Source organism: Netta rufina (assembly GCF_964035555.1).
Source record: "Netta rufina genome assembly, chromosome: 2".
NCBI lineage: Eukaryota > Metazoa > Chordata > Aves > Anseriformes > Anatidae > Netta > Netta rufina.
Genome location: NC_140124.1, coordinates 109,284,016 through 109,295,501, shown reverse-complemented (window position 1 = coordinate 109,295,501; position 11,486 = coordinate 109,284,016). Strand labels below are relative to the sequence as shown.

General features: G+C 43.9%; 1 protein-coding gene across 1 annotated transcript in view; it reads right to left on the bottom strand.

Moving 5' to 3' along the window:
• The window catches only part of COLEC12 (collectin subfamily member 12), a 95,674-nt gene extending 91,421 nt beyond the window's left edge, over positions 1-4,253 (bottom strand). Inside the window, exon 1 of the mRNA XM_084306675.1 lies at positions 4,136-4,253. Coding sequence (XP_084162801.1) covers positions 4,136-4,142 — 7 coding nt within the window. The 5' untranslated portion in view covers positions 4,143-4,253. The remainder of the gene's footprint in view (positions 1-4,135) is intronic.
• Positions 4,254-11,486: the final 7,233 nt, after the last annotated feature.

Genomic DNA, 11,486 nt, shown 5'->3' with positions numbered 1-11,486 from the left:
CAATTTTAGGTGGAAGCAGTCAAACTCCAAAGACAATTCATCTTACGCTGATCCCTCTCTCACACAGACCACACTCAGATTATTAGGAGGATCATGTTCACTTTCAGTGCCTGCTAAAAAGCGCCTTTATTTTGCTTTCCGTCGGGGAAATCTCTGTTTTGACATGAGGGAACCTCAGGATAAGGAGTGTTTTGTGAATCTGAAGATAACTGGGCACACATCCTTCGCAGTGCTGAATCGCCTTCATCCTTGACATTTCTTCCAGCTCCCTTTCTTTCTTTGACTTTGTTTTTGCTCTGCAAGCCCTGTATCTCTGTGCAAGACTGTTTCCCTCCCTACCTGCTAGCCAAGCCAGCAAAGGTGTTTGAACCTATGAGCACAATGGCCTTTGGCTATGGATGTAAACCAAGCGTAAAGCCGCTGTGACAAAAAGGGCTCTATTCAGCTCTCAGCTGTAGCAAAACCAGCCTAGAATAAATTCCTCTTCTCCAAAGCAGCAGAAGAAAGAGCCACGAGAGATTTAAACAACTGCCTTCTTCACTCAGATCGACTCCCCAGTGCTATTCCTGGTCCTACGTGTCTGGGAAAAGTAGAGTATTGAAAGCTAAGATGCACAGTTACAACTTCTTACCAAAAATAACCCCATACTAAATAGCTTATATGCTAATTCTGCTTAAGAGCCATTACTGTTGTACAGTCATATTTCTACTTGTGCAGTAACAGATTTCCCTTGCATTTTCACAGCTTCTAAAACTCTGCTTTCTTTCATCTGTGTGGCTAAGGAGAATATCCTTTGACACGTGCGTGCCTGATCATCTTTCTCACACACACATTTAAAATCCTCTATTGCTACCAGCCAATTCAGGATACACTGGCTGTATAGTAGCATTGCTCGGGATTTGTTCTGCGTTGTATCACACATTTATTATAACTGCTCATGCCTTTGAACTTCTGTAGTAGGGTCCTGTGACATGTCCAACACACACCACTCAGAGCTTTTGCATATGTTTCATGTTTATGTCACTATATTCATATAAACTCTGTTATAACTGGAGTAAGTAGAGGTTACTGGATCACTCCACTTCTAATCCTTGTTTTTCAGATGCCTTCTGGCTTCTGCAAAATGTTCTGGACTGGATTTTTTTGAAATTTGCAGTTTGCTGTTTCTATCCAGGGAAGACCTATTTGCAGACAACCATTCATTTGATTTCATACACAAGAAGATTAGAGAGGGAGAGAGACACATTTCTCCAGCATTTGAAAATTTAGCTTTATTCTTTAAAATAGCAGTGGCATCAAAACGGTTCAGAAGACAAAATCTGTCAAGAAGACAGACATCATCTAAAGGCATTATTTACTTTAAGAATTTTCAAGGCAGTCAAGAGAGAACAGGAGAATTTTGAGTGCACGTTCAAGTGTCGAAAGCGGAGGTTCCACCTGCAGATTACATCCAGGCTCTGGGTTAAGAGACATAAGCGGTGGTTTTAGCACTCTGGGCTGATCTCTTAGGAAGAGGTCAGAGGAGGATCAGTGGAAAGAAGCAGCTGGGCTGCCTTAGCCACGAACCGCGGAGCACTGCTGCCACCCCAGAGCAAGAGTCCCAAAGGACCACCTTGACTGTGTCATCAGTAGTCTGTCATTGCCCAAACAAAACCCACATTTCAAATGGCAAAACCACAGCAGCCACGCCTGCACTGACTGCAGATCTGGTTTACAATACAAATTACAAAATACATAATGGATATATAGAAAGAACAACACGTATCCCTGCCTTAAATTGGGCCCAATGTTTTTGAACATGCAGTGCTATTTGACTCCGAGGAAGCTGTTTTCTTTTCCTAGGTGACAAATACCGCTTCGCACCCCAATACATAACTAAAACTTTGAAGAAAACTTATCACTTATACATCTGACCCTAAAGCAGTCGAGTCCCTTTATAAAGTAGATGAATTATTATTAAAATGTATCACAAAGTTTGTGAGCTCAGTGTAGTTTGCTGGAAATAAAACTGCAAGAGTATTAAGCATAAACCTCAATTTATTTTACTGATTTAAAACATAACACTTTACAAATCCCAGCAATGGAAAATATAATTTATTCCTTACAGATACTTAGTGATGTAATTATTTAGATATTCCTCTGTTCTCCAGAGAGGGTAGATACAGAGACAGCTGCAATCAACAGATCATCTTGGTACTGAGAAAAATGTGTAGCTACACTGACTTCTAAGGTCCTACAATTATCACCAGCATTGAGTTCAAAGAGAAAATGTGAAAACCAAATATGCACCCAGAAAAGGAAAACACAGAGTCAAAATTTGCTGTGGCTCTATAGCTTCCATAAGACCGGCAATAGCATTTGACCTGACGACTTGTCTGAAGGCTTACACTTCTCTTGTTATTAGCTCAGTCACCTTCTTTTTTGCATGTTTTATTACTGATTTTTGTAATTCTGTGAGGGAGGAAGAATAAGACAGCTGTGGTCACTTTTGGGGAAGCTGACTGGCAATGGCTAGCAGGCAGAATGAAGCATCTCCCTCTCGCTAGGGCGCAGGCATCAGCACGTGCTCGCAGCAGGGGTGACATCGCCCCTCCAAACGCCACTTCACTTTGCAAAGAGCACCGGAGGCATAGCAGAAGGAGACAGAAGTCGTATTTTGCCAGACCACGTCCTACACCCACTTACAACTACAACAAAACGCTCGCTAGTTTCAGTGGATTCAAACCCTGGTCCCAGGTGCCATGCATCACAGCACGTGGCTACCCAAAAACATTATTGCTGTCCTCTGCCCTTTGCCTCCCCCCACACAACCAGCAGGGTCTCAGCCCCAGCAAAAACAGAAAGTAAGGCTTTCAGTGATAACACCCGTGGTCTTATATCCCTGGATTCCCATTGTTTTGGCTTGTTCCTGCCACTACATTTATGCTGATAATGACAAGCTGATGACAAAACTTTTGGCACGAGTACCCTTATAAAGAACATTATAAATACATTATTTTTAATGTCTTGCGGAGAGATCACATCACAGGGCAAGAAGTAACTTAAAGGGGGTTGGGGGGGCTTGCAAAACTAAAAACCCCCAAAACAGCTCCCCCCCCAAAAAAAAAAAAAAATTAAAAAAAAAAATTAAAAAAAAATAAAGGCTTCTCCTCCCTTCGGGCAGCTACTCTGGCATGTGAATAAATAATCACATCATTTGGTGTCCCGGGCTCTGGAAACTCAGTGTAACTATCATGATGTTTACTGCCCTCCTGGCATCTGGAAGCAACCCCTGCAATCCAAGCACAGGCACACTGGTGCCCAAAAGCAATTTTCTTGTGTGTGTGTTTTTTCCCTTCCACCCTTCCAGTTTATTTTTGTCTCCGAAGCAAAACGAGACCCAACCCTCCCAAACTTCCCAACACTTCCTAAACTTTCCGTAACGTCCTTTGATGTTCTCATCGTAGCTATCGCCCGGCGTGCAAGGGCTCTCTGCCTTTTGTCGTAGGGCTATCAATTTTCATAAAAAGAAGGCTTCCTTGCAACTCCCCGATATATCCTGACTAGGCTACGATGTAGCAATTTGCCGTGTTTGTTACCAGCTACACCTCAGTCACAACTTTTTAGGATGGGGTCAGCCGGCAGCAGCGGCACGCTTCACCCATTTAAATGGAGAAGGGGAGGGGGGGGAAGAGGATGAAGGAAATAGGAAAAGAAACGAAGTTTCAGCTTTAGCAGATGCAAAGCGAAGCCCAAATATTTTCCAGTCGGTGGACGTCGAGGAGAAATATGCCAAATGCATTTCACAAGCCAGCTCAAGCCTCCGCTGGCACCTAATCACTGCCAGATGTTCAGCAGCGACACCGCGAACATCGCGCAACGCCGGCAAGAAGAAGTTATAATAATAATAATAATAAAAGAAATGAATAAGAAGAGATGGAAATAAAGAAATTAAAGAGGGAGAAACGAAACTCCTGGCGGGTGGGGAAAGGGGGGAATAAAAGCAGGGCGGCGAGGGGACACCGCGACGCCGCGCTCCGGGGGCTGCCCGCTGCCGGTGCCCGCTGCCCGCTGCCGGGTGCTGGGTTCCCGGTGCTGGGTTCCCGGTGTGGTGTGGGCGGCGGAGCGCTCCCCCCGCTGCTTTCCCTACCTTTACCTTTCATCTTGGCGCCGGGGCGGCTCGCATAGGACGGACGGGGCGCGGCGGGGGGTGGCTGCCTACAGCCGGGCCATGCCGGGGGCCGGGCGGCGCCGTGCCGCTGCTCATACACGCCCGGCCGCTGCCGCTGCCGCTGCCCCTGCCGCCCGCCGTGGCTCCTCGGCCGCCGGCGGCACCGCGATCTCGCCGCCAGCCCCGAGCGGCCCGGCCCGGCCCCGCCGAGCCGCGGCCCGGCTCCGCCTCCCGCCCTCCGCCCCGGGGAGAAGGGGCCGCGGCCGGGGCCGTGCAGAGCCCGAGGCGGGGCTGTGCTGGGCTTTGGGGGGGCTTGCTGCCCTCCCGACGGTCATTCTGGTGTCACCTGGTGTCACACGTCCCTCCCCGCACGGAGGTGTCTCCCCTCTCCAGGGGGGACCTTTGGGTGAAACCCCAGCACCCATCGCTTGGGAAGGGGCTGCGGGGCGTGCTGAGCTCCTGCTGGCTCCTGCTGAGCTCCATGGGGTCGTGTGCGGGGTGCGGACTGAAGGTTGGGTGTGAATGCTTGTGGGGTTGGGTATAGACAGGCCAGGTGGCTTTTATTTCTCCAGTTGTGGATGCTGCCAGGAATAGCAGATCATCTACCAACTCCTGTTTGCATGGGAGGCGCACTGATTTTCGGCAAACTTACTCTTTTTTTGATTTTTGAAGCCAGTGATAACACTTTATGGTCCAGCTTTAACAATTAACGTCCGTGCTGATGAAGCAGAGCTCGACCAACGCACACCGTTTTGTTCAGGGGATGAGCAAAGTCGTGGAGGTGTCAGAGAGGCTTTCCCGCTGCAGAAAGAAGATGCAGGCAACATTACCTCAGCTTTGCAGTTAGAGGTATCACAGCCTGTTGGATGGGGGGATGCCCAAAGAAGCGTTTGAGCTGTGTAGTCTTTTCAGCCAGCCTACGTTTCCGATGTGTACCGCAACAGTCATGGTGCAGTACCCCAACATTACTTTAACACCAGGTCAAACAGCACTGGAAACCTCTCAGGAAGGGTCTCACCAGAGCAAGGAGCAGAGGATTAAAATCACAAAAAGTAACCGTTGTAGAGCAAAAATTAAAGCCTAGATTTAGAAATTCAAGACCCTTCATTTGTTTTGCTACCTTGCATTGACAATTACTTGAGAGAGTTTTGCTGTCTCTGAAGTGATACCTGTTCTCTTGCAGTGTGGTGTTGCTGAAAATACTTGTGCACCAGCTGCAGTAACCATTTGCTGCTTTAAAGCAGGGCTCAGATATCAAAGAGACTTGACCCAGCTTTTAGTTTGCACACTGGCAGTTGACTGAAATATCTATTTTTGCTACATGTCATTAGTACAACACTTAAATCTGAATGTAGTCATGAGGTAGTTAAGGATGTCCTGTAGCAGAGTGTTGGGTTAGGACAGCAGCACTCAGAATGTTTATAGGACCAAATAATGCTTGGTCACTTATGTGTTTTATTTTGGATCCTAATTTAATTTACAGTTTTTGTTTTGAAGAATCAATATTGTTCAGTTTCACAAACTACAAAACTATCCTGACTCTGAGCCAAAGCCCATGGATATGTATCCAAGTAGAAATCTTTCCATTAATTTTCATGGACTGGATGAATCCAATAATGAAGCCCCATTTTCTGAAGGAAAACTATTTCTAATTGAAAGCCGAGTGCTGAAGGAATGCAGGAAAAGGAAAAGGAAAAGGAAAAGGAAAAGGAAAAGGAAAAGGAAAAGGAAAAGGAAAAGGAAAAGGGGCATTACTTTAAAACTGTGATACCATGGAACGCACAAGGAGCAGGAATGTGCAGGAATTTAGAAAATTCCTCAAAAGCAGTTACTGATAACACTTTTAACTCTTCAGAGATCAGCTTTAGTGAACGAAGCAATAGCAACCAAATATTGCGGAGACTTATGGGTCTGTGAGTTGTGAACTGCTGTGTCTGAAGAAAATGTGTTCCTTACTAGCTGAAGGAAAAATTATGAGTATTTTGAATTAATATAGAAATTTATGATTGATTCATTAGGTCCCAAATCTACCTCCATTCTTGTGACTTTAAAATAATTAATAATTACAGACATAGTGAGAAACTTCATATTTCTAAATTATGCTTCTATATCCTCTTTTATTCATATAACTTGTATTTCATATCAAATTTCTCATAAATACTTTCTATATTAAAATGGTTGATGATCTTCTACTGATAAAATTTTAAACTCTCTGTTAGCAAAGAAATTCAGATGAGCTGTGAACTGTTCTATTGTTTTCATTTTCATTGACGCATTTCACTCTTGTTCATGTGTCAAATTTTTTCTCTAAACCCAAGCATTTATTTTTCCTTTTCTGAAGTGTTCCTTCTTTCTACTGACTCATCTTCATCTGACAGAAGAAGGTAGAGCTGTTAGACACTGTCACAACCCTTATTATCAACCCTAGGGTTAATGAACCCACAAAAAAAGGAAACCTGATTGCTGATGGTTGATGGACATGGGGAAGTTGATCGAGCCTAATGGCAATGAATTGCTGATGTTATGGAGCATATACTCTCTTTCATCAAACACAGTTTGAAGAAAATGGGGAATTCTGGAAGATCAAAACAAGCAAACAAACAAACAACTGGCATGACTGTACTGGGTTTACATTGCAAGGTTTTGTTAGCAGGGTGACTGCAGGGGTGGCCTCTGTGAGCAGAGCCCAGCAGCTGCCCCATGTCAGATCAGAGCCAGCTCCAGACAGCTCCAAAAGGGACCTGCTGCTGGCCAGAGCTGAGCCAGGGAGCGATGCTGGGTGGGACTCTGGGAGAGCAGATTGAAGATAGGAAAAACAAACAAACAAACAAAAAGCGTGCTGTGCAACAGCAGCTGGGAGAGAGGAGTGAGAAGCAGCCCTGCAGCCCCCAAGGTCAGTGCAGAAGGAGGGCAGGAGGTGCTCCAGGCAGGCAGCAGCAGTTCCCCTGTGGCCTGTGGAGAGGCCCCTGGTGGAGCAGGCTGTCCCCCTGCAGCCCATGGGTCCCACATGGAGCAGATCTCCACGCTGCAGCCCCCCCATGGGTGGAGGAGCCCCCGGTGGAGCAGGTGGATGTGGCCTGGAGGAGGCTGCGGCCCATGGAGAGCCCCTGCAGGAGCAGGCCCGGGGCCGGAGCTGCAGCCCGTGGAGAGGAGCCCACGCAGGAGCAGGAATCTGGGAGGAGCTGCCGCCCACCCGTGGGGGACCCGTACTGGAGCAGTTTGCTCCTGGGGGATGGACCCCGTGGGTCAGAGCCGTGTGGGAGCAGTGCTTGAAGAGCTGCTGCCTGTAGGCAGTCCCCGCAGGCTCAGTTTGTGAAGGATGGCATCATGTGAGAGGGACCCTACGTGGAACAGGGGCAGAGAGGGACCATGAAGAAGCGGTGGAGGCAAAACATCAGGGACTGACCACAGCCCCCATAACCTGTTCTCCTGCACTGCTTGGGGGGAGGAAATAGAAGAGGGTGAATGGGGGGAAAGTGGTTTTAGTTTGTTTTTAGTTTCTGACTGGTCTAGTCTGTTAGTAGTAGGCAATAAATTACATTAATCTCCTTTATACTGAGTCTGTTTTACCCATAACAGTACTTGTTGAGTGATCTCCCTGTCCTTATCTCAACTCAATGAGCTTTTTTCATCATATTTTCTCCCCCTGTCCTTTTGAGGTGGGAGAGTGAGAGAGCAGTGTGGTGATTCTTAGCTGCCCTTTGGTGTAAAATTACTACCATTGCTTAGAAATACTGGCTTTAAAAATCAGCGAGAGCATGTCTCTATCCCTAAATAGACTCTGCTCTCCAGTCTCCTTTCCACTGTTTTTGTTTCAGTTGCCTGCATACGCAGCTCCCCAAATGACCCCAAATGTCCAGCTCTTGGTGGATGAGCACTTTAAATTGATGGTCTGTACTTCCAAAGGACAGTTCTTATGTTTAGTGTGGCTACCAATTCCCCATCCTACCTTCGGGCAGTGGGTTATGGGCTGCAGTTTTCTATAGGGCTGCTAGAGTCCCCTAGGGTTGGATACAGTGAAGGTACAGGAGGACAGTACTGCAGCAGGAAGAGCTGACAGAGACACAGCAGTCCCTGTGGCACTTCCTGCAGCCAACCTGCCAGGAATTATTTTGTTGGAAGTGGCATCACAGGTCCCAGGGTTTGAACCACTTCTGGGTGGAACGAGATCGCACTACTGGGGCTGCTCAGAGCTAGATGGTGTGGTGGTCCTGTTGGTGGGCATCTTTTCCTTTTCTCTTCCTATGCCCTGTGAGCATTGTCCCCAGTCCTGCATATTGAGCTTTTTATACTTTTTTATGTTTTTCAAATTTCATTCAAAGCCGTGGCATTTGCCAAACACAATTCCACTGCCTCTCTGGTTAAACCCACTGATCTCAGAAAAAGTTTCAAGCATATTTTCTTATTCTTTCCTTTTTAAGAACCTACATGTATTTAGGCTGTGTCCTAGGAAATCTACATTCACAAAAATACTTAATTCTAGGGACATTATTGTTACTCTAGTTGAGGACAAAAGCTATGAAACCTGTTTTTTTAATCCAATAGCAAAAACTAACAAAATTGTGCTATTGCAAGTCTGCCATGGCAGCCTGTCACAAAGTGATCCCACTTTGCAGCCAGGATCTAGAGGATCTAAACAAATTGTCCTTGTTTAGAAAATCTTATGTCCATCTAACATGTCTCGGTTACACAGAACTATTACAATGTATTCATGGAATGCTGAAATGAGGTACCCAAGTGAGAACTTGACAGTTGCTGTCGCATAGTGTGACCTTAAGCGCTTGCCAACCAGGTGTTAGCTGGTCTTGTTTTCCTTGCTACAGTCTTCTCTTGAATAACAATAAGTTCATTTATACAATTTCACACTCTATTCTACTCTGCAAAACATGTTCAAATTTGTCGGTGATTCAAAAGAAAAGAGGCAAATTTTATCTCTCTATTTACATTTTTGAACAATTTGTGCAAAATTTGCTGAAGTGATATAATAACAAAATGTACATGGTTCCTTTTTATTTATTTATTTATTTTTTTTCAGAATCACTGTTTTCTTCTCAAACCACAAGCTATTTGGTGCATCTTAGAGAGATGCTGGAATATGTGGTCCATGCATGTAAAGATATGTGTGCCGTTCTCTTTGAATGGCAGCCTTCTAATTGCCTGAGCCCACATGCAATGTGAAGGGCAACAATTAAATACAAAAAATCTGAAGAAAATTTGACTGCATCATTGAAAAGAATTGCATGTGATGCAGGAACCATATGTGGGAGATCATTTGTCTGAAGTAAATACCATTTGGGCTCAATACAAAATGTGCATTTGAAAAGTAAGAGCTGAGTATTATAACATATTTTAATGATAAATCTTTTTCTCCACAACAGTTTCATATTGTTGTTAATGACCATTTTGGATCTGTGCCTAGAGCAAAGATATTATCCTTGGATCTGGGTAATGAGTTTGTAAATGATACTGAACAAATGCTGAAGTTATTTACTAATAATTTTGTTAAATCCACAAAATGAGCCTTTTCTTATTCTGGGTAATTAGCATCATAATTTGAAAGTATTTATTTATCTAGACTTGCCTCTGACAAGTGAAGTGGTTTCTTTTTGTTTGTTTGTTTGTTTTCCTTTACTGTTTTGATTAATTGGGAAGCTGAAGAAAATTCTGAAAGCAACAAAACACCTGGTTATCTTTTAAGTATGCCAAAGTTACTCAGAGAGACAGACTTTTGCTCTAGGTATGTGTTCTAGGTATGGTTTAAATGTTGACCATATGAAGGCCCACATGCCATTTCATTTATTCATTTATTTATTCTGTTGATTGCTGTGATCTTTTTCTTTTAGAAGCTGAAATTCCTGGAGGAATAACATGACAGGGCTCTAAAATGGACTAGATGGTTACATTGCCCTACGTTTAAAGAAAAACAAACTGCTGGAATGCAAAGAAAAGTACAGTTATGACTATTACCTGCAGACAATATTTATGGACCACTATTTTTCATATTTTTTTTATATTTGATGAAACACACCATCATTATGTTTTTATTTTTCTTGTTTTGTATTTTGAATGAAAGGTGATTCATTCCAGGTCAGAAAGTTTGGGAAATTATATTCTGGCAATTTATAGACCAATTTCCTTGCACAGTATTTTGTCAAAATTACTGAAAATAACTGTAGCTATTGCATCTGCTTAATACTTAAGCCAATAAAAATTGATTTTTGTGCACCAAGATTTCATATAATAAAAAGTAATTCCATTACTGCTAGAATACTTAACTGTTGAAGACAGCAAAACCAAGACCAAATAATTAGTGCTAGATTTTATTAGGATGCTTGCAGAAGTAGCTTTTTATAGATTAATAATAACATTTTTTTTGTTCATAGTGTTGATTTATTTCAACACACAAAGTAAAATAATTCTGATTTCCTCAGAAATAGTTTCTCACTGCCCAAGTCAGTGAGAAAGTCAGTTTGTGTCAGTTCTTTCGCTGGAGTATATCGAAATAATGCTGGCCATGGTTTGACTCATGTTGACGGAAGGAGGTAAAGATCTTGCCTTTTTTTGAGGCTATTCAAATGCCAATGACATTCCACTTCTAGTTATCTTCAGTGGGAGCCTGCAAGCAGCAATATCCTCAGAATTTGTCTCTTTCAGCCCAGAGGAGCATCCTACAGTTCTGGTTACACGCCATGCATTTTATCTATAGTTCACAGATGGGTGGGCATGTTCTGCATGCTCCTGTACAGCTGTGCAAGTTCTCCTAAATGTAGGGTGATGTGCAGAGGTGTCTTTGTAAAGCCATCTGACACTAGAGAGAGTGGGAGCTGGTGTAGTCTAGTTTTTTATCAGACCCCAATGTGACACTGCATTGTGTGTCCTCTCCCAAAGTTTACTGGTTATGCCAATGCCACATAGCACATCTAATTTTATGGTCTTCCTAACCTCTCTCCTCAGGCCTCAGAGTCACACAGATGCTAAGTGTGTATGCCTTGTACACTGCTTGGCCACAGGAGATGAACACAGCAAGAAAAGCAAATCAAAAGGCAGTGTATCCTCCCTCCACTAAGTTAATGTTATTGCAACGTATTTTGGCTCTTCAGCATGTGAGTTACACCCACCAGGACTCCCTGACGCTTCAACAAGTGGGTGTAAGTAGGTCCAAGGGAATATTGAATTACAACTCCTCATCTCTGAGTTTAGCTCAAAAAGAACAGAAAAAAAAACCCTTTGAAAATCTGGGAATACCATGATTCCAAATGTAAAGTATTTTGCTTACTACGTAGAACACATCTGTAATGTATGTAAATTACTTTTTATAGAGACTGTTGAACCTTTG